Source organism: Euprymna scolopes, chromosome 24 (assembly GCF_053919585.1).
Source record: "Euprymna scolopes isolate OS-2025 chromosome 24, ASM5391958v1, whole genome shotgun sequence".
Classification (NCBI taxonomy): domain Eukaryota; kingdom Metazoa; phylum Mollusca; class Cephalopoda; order Sepiida; family Sepiolidae; genus Euprymna; species Euprymna scolopes.
The window spans coordinates 58,419,618-58,434,636 of NC_136505.1; the positions used below are offsets into that span (position 1 = coordinate 58,419,618).

General features: G+C 30.8%; 1 protein-coding gene across 2 annotated transcripts in view; it reads right to left on the reverse strand.

Annotated features, from left to right (window-relative positions):
* The window catches only part of LOC145246730 (beta-catenin-like protein 1), a 66,340-nt gene that overhangs the window by 12,551 nt on the left and 38,770 nt on the right, over nucleotides 1-15,019 (reverse strand). The window contains exons 5-11 of one of the 2 annotated variants that reach the window (XM_080108487.1): nucleotides 14,657-14,754; nucleotides 10,559-10,652; nucleotides 8,193-8,284; nucleotides 7,369-7,441; nucleotides 5,309-5,367; nucleotides 4,044-4,192; nucleotides 1,973-2,151 (exon numbers count right to left, since the gene is read on the reverse strand). In XM_080108487.1, coding sequence (XP_079964613.1) covers nucleotides 1,973-2,151; nucleotides 4,044-4,192; nucleotides 5,309-5,367; nucleotides 7,369-7,441; nucleotides 8,193-8,284; nucleotides 10,559-10,652; nucleotides 14,657-14,754 — 744 coding nt within the window. The remainder of the gene's footprint in view (nucleotides 1-1,972; nucleotides 2,152-4,043; nucleotides 4,193-5,308; nucleotides 5,368-7,368; nucleotides 7,442-8,192; nucleotides 8,285-10,558; nucleotides 10,653-14,656; nucleotides 14,755-15,019) is intronic. The other variant, XM_080108486.1, reaches the window with a different exon arrangement.

The following is a 15,019-nucleotide window of genomic DNA, read 5'->3' on the forward strand; positions in this document are numbered from 1 at the left end:
ACTGATTTACTTTAAATAGTTGAAAAACTGAACAAATTCCATGTACATCGTGTTAGGTCGGTTGATTAGCGTGTTGGTTCATCATCTAAACGTTTTGGGTTCGAATCGTGGTGTGAGATGTCTTCTTTTTTTTTTTTCGATTTTTTAAATTTAAATATTGAACCAGTGTTATTAAGCCATTTTTCACGTAACGTTCGTTTTGTTTTTTTTTTTTTACTTCGCTTATCCACCCCCGACCACACACCCAAAAACACTCAGGTACCCACCGATTTTTTAAATTTTAATATCGAAACAGGCTTATTTAAGCCATTTTTCACGTGTTCATTTTTCTGTTTTCATCGTTCGTTTGCCTTACATTAGTTTTTTGTGGGTTTTTTTTCGATGTTTTGATTAGAAAATGTTAGTGAGTTAGTCAAAGATTGACACAATAAAAATTGGTTAAAAAATTAAAATATTGTATTAGAATCTCAACTTCACAAAATAACTTTCTTTAAAAAAAAAAAAAAAATCAGTCATGATTGAAAATCATATTTCATGTAAAAACACATTGATGTTCTTATGTGTCATTAGTAATATCACCAAAAATTATTATATATATATATAATAATTTCGGGCAGTTGAAAATTTCAAGTAACCTTCATAATCGTTTGTCAAGAGTGACATTAAATGAATGTCGTAATTCAGATCATATATAATATTTGTAGAAATTAGTGTTGGGACGATTAATCAGAATCGGAATCGGGGGGGGGGAAAAAAAAAAAAAAAAAAAAAAAAAAAAATCGACAATTTTGGGGGTATCGGAATGGTGCCTATTTCCTGATGACGAAACGATTGTTTTAATTGTCTTTTTTCATTTGATTTTTTTTTTTTTTAAGTAAAATCTTCCATTGCTGGTAATAATGATAAAATAAAAAATATTTATTGATTTTAAAATATCAGTAAAGCTAAAATCGATAGATCATCCTCCACATTCAGGAAAATACCTGCATATTTAACACATTTTTTTTTATAAATCAGGGAAAATAACAACTCTGTAGTTAAATATTTAGAGATTTATAAAGAATCGGAATCAGGGATTTAGTACAGAAACAGTAATTGTATCAGAATCGGTAAAAATATTGGAATCGTCCCATCACTAGTAGAAATGTGTACATTGACTTCAAATTAGCTACACAAAATACACTTTATTATAAAAAAAATCAAAGAATTACGAAAAGAAACAGTATTGCCATTTTATCATTTTACACAATTACCCAAGGAGAACAAACAAAATGTTTTTACATGAAATGCTACTTCCAAAGAATAAAAGCAAAACAAAGAAACTGACTAATAGTAAATAAAAAATAAAAAACAAAATAATCACATCAAACAAGAATCACTGTCATATCTTTGTTTTGTTTTCAGATTTCACACAAGATCACACAGCCATTAAATTTCAACTTCTTCAACTGTACAAGATCTAACATTAACAGATCATCCCTTGGTTTTGGCACAGTGAATGAATTAGACTAAAACTTAGTGATGGGACGATTCCAATATTTTTGCAGATTCTAATGCAATTACTGATTGTATTCTAAATTCTTAATTTCAATATATTTACTGATTCCGATTCAAATTCTAAAATTGCCTAAAAAGTAGAATTTCATCTTTGTGAATTTAGAACAAAGTCTTTATTAACTTTTAAATTTAGATATAATTTTCTTTCTCATTTGACAAATTTTTCATGCATTTCCTTTTTATGTATTGTATCCAACATTTTGATAAACTCATTCTGAAATTTTTATCTATATTTTTCATATATGCCATTGTGAAAATTAATAAATAAATAAAAGCATTGTTTTCAGAATAAGAAATTAAGCTAAAAATTTTATAATTCTGATACACCAAAAAATTCTGATTTTTTTGGTTCCTATTAAACATTCCAACACTACTAAAACCCCATCAGCATCATCGCTGCTTATGTAGATCTTACCTTCAAGTTCTTCAGGTGACGGACCGGCTTTACTTTGCTTGGGTGTTTTCATAAATAAAGGAAATACTGTACATAATCCCAGAATATCTATAAATTTTTGACAATTGTCTGCACCTTCGATACCAGTCATGGAATGGTTGAGCACTTTTATAGCACTATTGCGAGACATACGCTTCTCTCTGAAATTTAAAAGAAAAATAATCAGTCAAATTATAACAAATTCATACAAAGTTTTGGTTAATTTATTTTATTGTGGACTATTATCCTCATCTTTCTTAGTTGTTGTTTCACAACATTTCAGCCAACTATTCCTCTGGCCTTCGTCAGGTGGTAACCAGGACAGGATAGGAACTCCGAATCTCTATCCACTGTGCCACGGGCCCCGAAAAACGTGGTGAGACAACAACTATGGATGGCAGTGATTGCTGAGAATGCAGTTAGGAGATTTGAAGTTCCTATCCCGTCGCGGTTACCACCTGAGGAAGGCCAGAGGAATAATTGGGCGAAACGTTGTGAAACAACAACTAAAAAAGATGAGGATAATAATCAGCAATAAATAAATTAATAAATAATATTCATTTCAATAATGAATTCCAATTAAATAATATATAAAGTTTTGCTTCTTATCCAGAATTCCTCCATATTAAAAAAACAAAAATAAAGAAAAATTTGTACGATGCACGTACCTGTAATGAAATAAAAATATCATATTCCAAAAATGATGTAAATTGATTATGTAGTTTCATTTTTAAATAGAAAAATAAAATTTTATGAGTATCTGAAAAGTGGCTGTCGTGCCCACACATAAAAAAAAAAAAAAAAAAAAAGAAAATAGTTGCAGAAAACAAGGAAGATAATTCGTCATACTAGCTAGATTTATGTTACAATTGCTTACAAATTCCTATTAATTACTTAAAATGATTTTCTTCATAGAAATAAAACTACTTAATCAAGTTACATAATTTTTGGAATATGACATTTTTGTTTTGTCATGGGTACATTTGTATTAAAATTTACATATTTTTCTTTTCTATGGTAAAGATTCATGTCATCATTTTATTTTATACTGTTCATAGTTATATAAATTTAACGTGTGTGGATGTCAATTTTAGCATTCTATTGTACAGCTGTAAAACCTTGCTGATGAGAGCAAGCAACCTACAAAAACCTGAGATGTTTCATCATTACTGTTTATATCGCATCCTTCGTATTCGTTGGCAACAGTTTAACTTAAATGCTACTGTTCATTTTTGTTGCAATATATCCTCTCTACAACGATGTCTTCTTTGGTTGTTCATGCTCTTCGGTGTCACCCAGATGATTTCATTTACAAAACTATTGAACCAAATCCTCCTTAGGATTTGTAAAAAAAAAAAAAAAACAACATAGAGACCAACTGAAAACCTGGCTCAGGACGGTGAAACAGGATACCACCAAACTAATCCTGAGCCCTCGCCTCTGCTGGAACCAAGATTGGCTAACACTCATAGTTGCTACTGTAGTGGACTATCACATGCCTGGGCAACATTTGTTCAAGATGCGGTAAATTCTCAGGATAGAGCCAGCCCAACTACTCCAGGGTGAATATCAAAACAAGTACATTCTGATGCAGCTATGTTAGCATCTCATCTGAAAGCATCAGGTGTGTGTGTGCTGAAAACTCATGGTTTTTCTTTAAGATTCAATTGTGTCAATGCTGTGGTATCAGTTGGAAAAAAATCTTTTGTTAATTAGAAATCTCATTTGTTTATCAAAATCATGCGGTTAACACACGTGTGATAAATCGTATATGAACCGTTATAATTGGTTAATCAACATCATTTTACTTGTTTAATTGCGTGACCTATTTTTTGTAAACCTATTTGAAAATGTTTTTTTTCTTTATATACATTCCACTTCCATTTTTCTGTGAATTTTTAAAAGGAAGAAAAAAAGAAGGTAAAGAAAAAGAGTGAAATCAAATAAGTAGAGAAGGAAAGGCAGTGGTTTAACATGTCGGTAAAATACTTTACTTGTCCTTATCTTGCCAAACATGATACACAAGGAGGGAGGGATAAAAAGTCGTTCTCACCTGAGCATAAGATTCATCAATTGTAATCCTTCACCTTTGAGAAACTTCGCTCGGTTACTTGAAATCATTAATGCTGAACAAAGACAGTTGAAAAGATTTTCCATCAGTTCAATTTCATCACGGTTGACTGGATCGTGCCGCTTGTAAGACTAAAAAAAGGAGGAAAAAGTATTTCACCATTTATATTAGAAAAAAAGCCACCTAGAATAAAATGAAATAAAAAAGAGAGGTTATAATACTGAGTTTATTTTGAAAGTTTCTTTAGATGCAGAAATTGCATATCTTTAACAGACAGTGTCTAATTTGCCCCACTTCACTTTGCTTTAACCTTGATCTTAAGTTCTGAATGAGTATGATTGAATTTAAAAAAGGTAATTGTTTTGTTTTAGTTTTTGTAATGAGATTTCCATTCTCATCATTCTTGTATTTAAAACTAGCAAATACATGCGACCAGAGGATGATATAATGATAAACAAACTACATACACTGCTCCACTAAAGAAGGAGATAATGACTAAAAAACAGATATCATGATGAACAAGCCGATTATGCAAGCCCCCACCCCACCCCGATGAAAAATTTACTTTCACATTTGTGCAAATTTTTTTTAAGAAATCCAAGGAATGGTTATTGAGTAAAGTGCAACAAATGAACAGATCAACAATTTGTGGGCAATTTTACTGCTATAATGCCCCTATGGTTGGGGTGGGGGGTGGGGGGTAACAACCAGAGTTATCCCGAAAATCTGTTCTGATAAAAAATTTACTTTCACCGTGACTAATGTTCAAGCAAAATTTCAAAACAATCCATGGTGTGATTATTGAGAAAAATGTGAACAAACAAACGAACAAACAGGAGTGAATTACTAGCTCCAATCCTTTCTTTGTCGGGGAACTAATAACACCCTCCAAGAGTAGGAGCTAATGCCCGGGTGGATAATATGACAACAGAATAGGTAGTACATTAAACCCCCATCCCCCAATAGAAGTTAATCCTGTGAAGACTGGGGGGGGGGAGTCTATTACTAGTAGTTTAATATTGATAAATATTTATCTTTTATCATTAGTACCAGCAACGGAAAATTAAGTGAAAAAAAAAAAAATTTTAATCAGTTTCGGCATCATAGATTTTTCCGATTCCAATTTTCCAAAAAGTTCTGATTTTTACACTTTCCGATTTCAGTTAATCGTCCTAACACTACTTATAATTCTTAAAAATAACCTGAACAGATGGATGAACAGAGAGAGAAAAAAAAAATTTACTCACAGCAAGTTGTTGTAAAAGAACATCAATTCCATCAAGTTCCCCAACCAATTGCCGGTTTTCTGTGTAGTTGATAAAGAAAACATAAGGAGACAATTTTTGAATGAAAACAAAAATAGGTGCTCAATTCAAAATAAAACAGAAAAACTTGTGGATATACTTACTTATCAATAAAAAAATATTAGTGTAAACCAAATATTACAGAAAATAAGCAAATAGAATTTTTATAAAAAAGAAAATAATTTACTATTTGAAGTCTGAATGACAACCCAATGTGTTGGCTTCATTTTAGAAAGGAGATAATTTCCTATAACAAGCTTGGCCTAAAGTGAATCTCCTTGTTCAGAATCGATAGACTCCGAATATTGACATAATTTTGTTTTTTATTAAAATTCTATTGAATAATTATGGTATCACTGATAAGCACATTCAAAAGTTTTCCTGCTATTTTACCTTGAACTGACATATTTTGCTAGAGTCACAATAAAAGTAGCCACCTAAAAACTATTCTAAATTTCATGGAGAAAAAAAATATAACCAAATTTTGTTGTTTAGATGCATAAAAAAAAACGAGGGGGTGTCTATACATCATTTGTAGTAATATAATTTAAACATACTTTAAATATCAATCAAGTTATCAGGTATGATTGGCAAGGTTTGACATCATGTTCACTCATTGCCGGATACGAGGAGAGAACATTGGCCGGGTTTAATCAGATATTAGGGATTTAAAGTTAAAACAACTACAGTTTAAAATTTCTTTTATATTTCTAATATATGTATTTTTTTAAATTCTAACATATATTGCAGATGATTTATTCAGAAAACACTCACAATTATACAAAATAGATCCATGGTTTATTTGATGAAATGTTTCCCTTTTTCAGAAATTCCAGCTACCTGTTGTCAAGGAGAAGAAAGAACATTTGCACCCTCCTCCCCCGCCTAATCCCAAAAAGCAAAATCCATTCATACCCCTCCCCCATAAAACGGCAGATCTCGAAATTTATCATTTTGCCATGAATTTCATGATTTTTATGACAATCGCCAGATTTCATGATTCAGTGTTTATTACGTGTTTCTTTGTGTTTTTTTTTTTTTAACTCTGAACAATTCTTTCTGGTTTAATTCATCTTAGTCAGATAAACAATTTGTCAATACATTATGTTTCTGCAACAACCCATGTTGTAATGAATAAAGTACTGAGTAAAATTCAGTTGTAAGTGACATAATTCTGGAGGTTGATAGTTCAATCCTCAGTGCTGGCAATACGAAGGAAACAATTGTGACTTAAGATTTCTACCTGGTCATGGCTGACTGAACAAGAGCATGCTACCACCATGGATTAAATAAAGGGTTCTGTTGGAAATTCCGTGCAGGTTCCAGAGTTCGATAGATTGATTCTCAATTTCAATAAGATATACCTAAAGAAGGCCAGAGGTTACATCGACCGAAACTGTGTACAAATAACTTAAGATGAGAACAGTAGTCCAAATAATCCAAATTGTCAGCAGATTGTTTCAAATTAACAGAGAAGAGAAAAATAAAGAATGCTCTGTGCATGAAACAAATAAAACAGCTATGAGAGAAGGAGGAGGTTAGAAATTAATTTATTGCTATAGAACAATATTATCAAAACACCTGAAACAGACAAGCGAGTGTATATAAATTTTTATAAAATGTAGGAATATCATTTCTGTTGAATATGGTTATTGTCTCCTCCATCTTAGACATTCAAATGTTCTATTAACTTTCATATTTTGTCATAGATTTTTTTTTTTTTTTTTTTTTTTACAAAAATTTTAATTGTGAACTATAATAAAGCTCATAAAAATTGATATCCTGAATTTAAATTTATTTCAAGACGTGTTTTTTTTTTTTGTTTCATTTTTTAAAAATTTTTGACTTCCCAGTCTCATTCCCAAATCTCCAAACATGTTGTTGAAAACTTCAGATTTGTTTTGTATGAATCACTAGGTGTTTGCTCATCTGAGGTTGGCAGATTTAAAAGGGACGAACAATAAAAATTAAAAAAATAACAACCAATAGCTGATATAACTTACCATCGTGGTTTTGTAAAAGTATTGAAAGAATTTCGCTGCCATACAGTTTGTTTGCATCAAATGGCATCTTTGCCTTTAAGAATAAAAAGAAGAAAGAAGTTAGCACAATTTGTTATATGTTATATAACTTTTATGTTAGGTTTTATATGTTGTATGTTTTATTATATATGCTGTGCGTAGAAAAATATGTATGAATTAAATCTGACAGAATGTAGAGAAAAAATGAACGGAAAAGTAGATAACAGCTAAATACAAAAATGAAACAATTTTTTTTTTATTTAATATTTTGTTTGTTTTATTCAAAGAAATTTATCAAATCAACAAAAACATTACTTTTATACAGCGGATATTTCAAGAGACAACAAAACAAAAAAGGAGGTGAAGAAAACAAATATATAACAAATCAATGTTAACAAAGCCTATGATAAGTTACTCTTCTACCCACCTGGATAATTTTTGTGTTTAAATTTATTTTAAAGTGTTTATTTATTTTGAAACAGAAGTAGTGTCAAGTCGGTTGAATTAGAACAAGGAAAAATGGCAGCTTCATTAAAGCCATGTGGACTCTTGGTAATTGCACAAAACTTGAAAATATTGATCAAACATCACATTTTCATATGATCGATGAGATTTATTGCATCTATTTCTACCAGTATTTTGTTTCATTTTCAAACAATTATCGAAGGTCTAAATGGCTGTAATGAGACGACCATTATTTTTCATTTTAACTCAGATTTATACCTGTGTTTAATAATTTTAAGGCTAAATAAAAATATGCCTCCACACCCATCCATTTCTCAAGAAAAAAAAAATTGAATTTTTACTTTAAGTCTTTTCAAGATCCACTGCATTAATCCTTGCTGAGAAACATCTGGGCAAATATCTGGACGAAATTCTGTGAGGTTTTCAATGATTCCTAAAAGAAGCAGAAATGATTCCCGGTTTAAATATATTGCAACAAAAATGTCTATTCCATTTAAAATCAAAGCATAAACAATCTGTAACATATATAAATTAGTACAAAGTGGAAGAAGATTTCTTCTAGTCAGACCTTTTACAATTTCACAAATTGGAATCAGAGACCTAACCTACCTAACCCAAGCAGAGACACTCACCCTAGACAGGTTGAACCATGGCCTACATAAATAGAAGACCATTCCATTAAAGTCATGTGACCTGCTAACATCACAAAATAAAGTACAAAGGCAACGGTTATGCGAAAGACAACTATTACATATTATTTTCTATTTTAATTCTCATAGAAATTGCAGAAGGATTTATAAAACTGGTCAAAAAGTTACTATTTGACGATCATACATATTAACCTAATTGAGCCATTGCTTGGTGTCTACATTACGACACCTCATAGGAAATAGATGATGTCAGCTGTATTATATACTAGTGGGGGTACCCAGCATTGCCCGGTTGTTTGGGAGGTGTGTTTGTAAAGGGGGGGGGTTAAAGTAAAGAATAAGCAAAGAAATAACCGTTTAAATATCAAAATAAAAATGTTAAACTTCTGTAAAAAATCGGCAAAACCAAAACAAAAAAAAAACAGTGGACAAACGTAAAACTTCTTTAAAAAAGAAATAAAAAAAAATAGAAAGCATAAATCAGGGAAAAAGATGATGGACGTGTTCTGAAAAACGAAAACAAAAGAACGCAGCGAAAAGCGAAAAAAGAAAAAAAGAAAGAAAAACTGGCATAAATAACCCTTCGATTCGCTTAAATCCAATGGTGCGTTTCATCCAGTTTTTTTAATCAACTACAAAAAGAAATAAAGCGAAATTCCCTTTGAGTTTTTTTAGTCAAGTACAAAACGAAATAAAAAATGGCATAAATAAACCTTCGATTCGCTTAAATCCAATGGTGGGTTTCACTCAGTAGAAAACATAGAACGAAAAGGAACGTTAAAATGCCATTCTATTTTTTTAAAGCAACTATGAACCCAAACCGGTGTTTCTTCGTACTGTCCCTTGTGAACAGATCCACAACGGTGTAAGTGGTAGCGGGGGTAGGAGGAATTTATAAGAGAGAAAAGATTTTACAACTTCCATTGATTCTAACCGATTTTGGCCATGAACTCTCACCAGAAAAAATATAGGAATCTGCGATTATCGAGGAAGTGTAATGTGCTGCAGTTTGTGTATATTACATTTGCATGAAATGTCTTGATTTTCAATCCTATTAAGGTCAAAATCAGAGGGGAAAAAATAAGTTCATTTTATATATATAGGGATAAAATAAAAAAGATTGTAAAAAAAAAAAAATCTCATTTGAAAAATATTTTAAAACGATGGCATTTTTAAATTAATAATTATATACACTTTTAAAAAATAAAATTTCACTCTAGTATTTTTTTTACCAAAAAAAAAAAAAAAAAGTACTCCTCTTAATTCAGCGTGTTTAAATGTAAAAGAATTTTTTATTTTTCGGAAAAGAAAATAGTCACTTTTAGACCAGTTTTATAAATCCCTCAGCAACTTTTTTTGAGAATTGAAACAGAAAATGACTATCCTCATAACAGTTGTCAATTGCCAAACCATGACCATTATACTTTATTCTGTGATGTCACCAGGTCATATGACTTTAATCAAACAGCCTTCTATTTAATTTGGACATGGTTGAACCAGCTTCCTCCAAAGGAGGATGTATCATCGGAATATGAAATTCATATGCAGTCCCCAGTCACTTGTATATTAGTCAGGGTAGATGACATTAGATTTTTGCAGTTCTTGCATGGAGGTGTTGATATCCTCTTAGATACAGTGCCTGGTATTTCCAAATGGTCAGCCAACTGGTACTGACCAGACTCAACGTTTCTTAACTTCAATGATCTAACAAGAACTGGTGTAGCAACATGATTATGCCATATACAATAATAACCTGCAAAGATTAATAATATATTTTATCCATTATTATAAAAATTGATTCGTTTTATGGCAACAGTGTCATGATGTATAGAAGTGACTAGTGATGGTTGAGGACGTTGCATGAACAGATATGATATGAGAATTATAATGTTGATATTTGAGGTACTGATTCCAGCATCGTATTAACTCAGTTTTTTTTGTTTTGTTTGTTTTTTGTAAATTCTTTAAATATCAGAACAGGGTAAAAGCCTGACATTTCCAAAAGAGGGAGAACTGTAGGCTGAAGGTATACTTAATCATAAAGAAAAGTTTCTTACCTAGAGAGTTATGGACACCATCAGCTTCTTCTTTCACCGTTTCATCAAGTCTTTCCAAATTCTGAACCAACAGAGCAACAATCTGACCATCAAGCTAAAAGATGAAGCAGAACAAAATAAATATTTTTACATTAAATATTATGGAGTGAATATGTGAACAACAATAATAAGTGATGCCTTTGTTCAAAACTCCCCCCACCGAAAAAATAAAAATAAAGAAATGTGTATGATGTAGGTATCCGTGATGGAAAGAAAATCTCAAATCTACAGCGATGTGACAGGAGTTGGAGCTTGGTAGATAGTGCAAGACCTATTTAGTTAGAAATTCCTTTTTGCACCCTGTCCAAGAGGTGGTGGTTGCATTAATCCAGATGTGGCAACAATACTCCATGCATGATCAAACAATGGCTTTATAAACATATAGGAAATAGAATATTAGCAGGTGTGAGAAGTTTTCTAGCTTCCCTTCTTTGTGGTTTGCAGATTCATTATTCAGGAGAATAAGTTGAGATGAGTTAGTTCCCTTTTTCAGTTGAAAATTTACAGAATTTTATAAATGAAGGATCACAAATGTTATTAACATGGAAATAGGTAAAAAAAAAAAAGAAGAATGGTGACTACATTAACAGGTAAATAAATCTGACAGTGTTTTTGTATTGTGCCTTAAAAAAAAAACAAAAAAAAACAGTTCTTATTAAGAGTTCAACCTTATTAAAAACAAAAAATACAAAAAATAGACAAATGTAAATTATATACGAGTAGGGTCCCTAACTTTGCCCAGAATTGAATGATGATCAACGAATGTTTCACACTCCCATATTTTTATTACCAGAGAAATCACCCATTTTTCAATCAATTTGATTGATTGCCTGCTCTAGTTGGGGACCCATCATGGTGTATTGGGAGGAAGTTTCACATGCCACCCCAGAGTGACTTAATCCACAATACATTGTAGTCTACATTGCACCATACAGAATATACTGTTTATTTTATAAAAATATTTTTATATAATGGCTAGAATTAAAGTTTAAAATACAAAGTCAAGTATCATGGTTCAATTGTGCTTTAAACAGAAACATTCATTTTGAACACGCCCTTGTCATATCAAAGAACCTGCTGTTGATTTTATATGTTGGGCCTTTCAGCTTGTGTGGTAATAAAACGTCTTGCATGCATTTGTGATGGTATGCTGTGTAAGGTGTGAACACCTGTTTTTTCTTTCATTGGATTATTTTGATTATTTATACTTATTGAAGACATTCTGATACAAAACCTATGTAAGAACACTGCTAAGCACATTAAGTACCTGCATGTGAAATTTCATAAAAATCAGTGCAGTCATTTTTGAGTCCAAAGGCACAGACAAATACACACACAAAGTTCCTTTTATATAATAATAGAGATGTACTCATCATGGAACAAAGATGTCACATTCCCAAAATCATGTAAATTGAACAAGTATTTTTTAACCATGAAAATCAAATTTTATTATGAAGTGAGATACTATCTTTTGTTCTGTCATGTTTCATAAATAAGGAGAAGACAACTCAATTCGAACTACTGAGAACAAAATAAGCCTTGTAATGGATATAATTTACTCTTAAAATTGTTAAATTATCATAAAAAAATGATTTTCTATATACATAAAAAAACTATTTGATCAATTTATATAATTTTTGGAAAATGATATCTTCATTCCGTTTATTTATTTATACATCAAAGATTTTTCTGTACTTTTATTTTTTAATTACATCAAATTCTAAATAAGAACAAAACAACCTGATATATGAAAGATTATGTGAAAGTTTTTTTTTTTTTTTACATTCTGCTAAATACCTCAACTATCTCATACTCAGAATATATGGTGCTTGTGCATTATAAGTGTGAATATCGAAAAAAATATCAAAATAATGCATGTTAAATAAAAACACTAGTACGTGCTTACTTGTCATATTGAAATAAGTAAAAATTCCAAAAAGTTATGAAAAATGATAGAGTATAAAAATAAATTTATTGAATAATGCAGTTTTATCACATTTAAGTTTCTTCTATTTTGTATGACAAACTTATCTCACTTGTTTCAGTTAAAATTTGCCATTTCAAATTAAAAAATGTTGAATTTAGAATAATTATGTTTCTTTTTTTATAAAAACAGTTCTAGCACATCTATTTGGTCATTGTTCATAATGTTTTTGAACTTTTACTCATTTCGACATGACACGTACTATGTGCTAGTGGTTTTACTTAAAAGGCATTGTTTTGAGATTTTAGATAGCCACTTACAATGCACAAGCATCATTTATATATATATATATATATATATATATATATATAAACACACACAGATTTTTTATTTGAGGGTAAACAGTTACATATGGTCGCTACAAACAGCCAAATGTTTCAGTCAATGAGACTTCCTCGGGCAACCCTGAACCCATCAACACCACAAAGAAAAAGTCTCATTGACTGAAACAGATGACTGTAGTGACCATATGTAACTGTTTACCCTCAAATAAAAACTATTTTGCTCTTGTTATTGAGCACTATCTAACAACCTCATTGTATTCATTAGTCCCGATTTTTGAACATCTCAAACCTGAAATGTATATATATATATATATATATATATAGATAGATAGCGGAGGGAAAGGGGTGTCCGGCTTTGCCCGGTCGTAAAATACGCTTAAACAAGATATTTTAATTTTTCCAGATTTCAGATATATTATTATAGTCATGATTTCAAAAGTAAAAAAGCATTTGGGTGCCATCAGTTAGAATCGAAACTGAAACCAAAACTGTAGCATTCAAAGCTGGTGACATTACTACTGTACCAAGATGACACGTATATGAACTGATTAAAAATAAACTAAGATAAACGTACAAAATTTATGATTTTTTAAAATTTTAACCCTTTAAAAACTATTTTAACCAGCTAAAGACTCATAAAAGAATGGTCCATAAAAAATCCAATCATTTGAAGCCCCTAGTGCTGCTCTGCAACTTTTAGTTTCGGAAGAGATAGAGTTTGAAAATATGGAGACAGACAGACATATAGCCTTTTATATATTAGGTATATGGTTTAGGCAGCTAACATACTTCCTAAGGCCCTGTCGGTGGGGTATTAGAATACACCGACTGCCTCCCTGAAGAGGGTAAAAGTCCTTCAATGGGGGTCCTGAATATGACCTTAAACTAAAGCCAGTGGTGAGGCCCCAGCTTGCGGGCTTTGGGGAGAGTGGAGCCACCCTTTAATTACCATTGCTCCCAGGTCCATTCTGACCCCGAGTGGTAGTACCTGTTAGGGTTCCAACTATGGGTTAAATAGAAACCGACTTGAAAACAACAAATATATTCTATTAAAAAAATTTTTTCTTCAAAATCATTAAATAACCCGTACAGGGTTGATATGCCGTAAAACAAAAACAACCAACCAACCAACCATACTTCCTAACTTCCAGCCTAGTGTTACCAGAAGCAGTGACAAGGCAAATCAGTTCTTTTGCTTTTTTTCTCCCATGCCTATATCTCTCCTGTGTGTGCACTCTTTTTTTATTATATTTTTCAATCTTTCTTTTTTTTTTATGTAATAACCATTGAAATTTCTTTTTTTGGCCAGATTTTAATCAAGAATTATTGAAAACATTTTTTAAACTATTTTGGAAATATGTATTCGATACGTTTTTTTATCTTTTAAATTTTGTTATTTTGATTTCAATAATTTTATTTTTATAATTTTATAAACATATATTTCTTATCAAATTTCAAATAAAATAAAAACTTTTTAAAAAACTTTGTTATTAAAAGTGCAAATATAGACTAATTATGTTATTTTTATTTGTATAATTTTGTTAATTTTTATCATATACTTTTCAATATCTTTTTCTTTTATTTTATTGCAATAAATTGCTTCATAATAGAGATAAAAGTGAAGAAACTCATTTGCCTTGTCACCACTTTTGGCAGTGCTATGCTGAAAGTTAGGAAGTATGTTAGCCAACTATAGCCACATATATATCTTTTCATGAAGCAGCAAAACGCGGCAAACAAATAAACAATGGTGTTAAATAGAAAAGATACAAAAGAAAATGATTCACTTACGAGAGCATCAACAAGTGAAGTGGCTTGTTCTTCACTTTCATTCAAAGTATCAACGTCTGTTAATTCCTGGATCAAATCCACAACTGCTATGGAAATATGTGATCAAATTAAGGAAAAAAATAAATAAATAAAAGGTTCAGAGTTTAGCAGCTTAGAAATAATACCGTCACACCCATGTCATATTTGGAATCAGAATTGTTGTTTTTTTAAATTGAAATAAAAACATTATTTCAGAATTTTTAGATAAAGATTGATAATTTGAATTATTTGGCGCTTGTTTACAGTTAGATTAAAGCAAACACTCTTTAAATATGTCCTTTTAAGTAAAAACAATATCACTTACATAATTGTCATTTCAAAAAT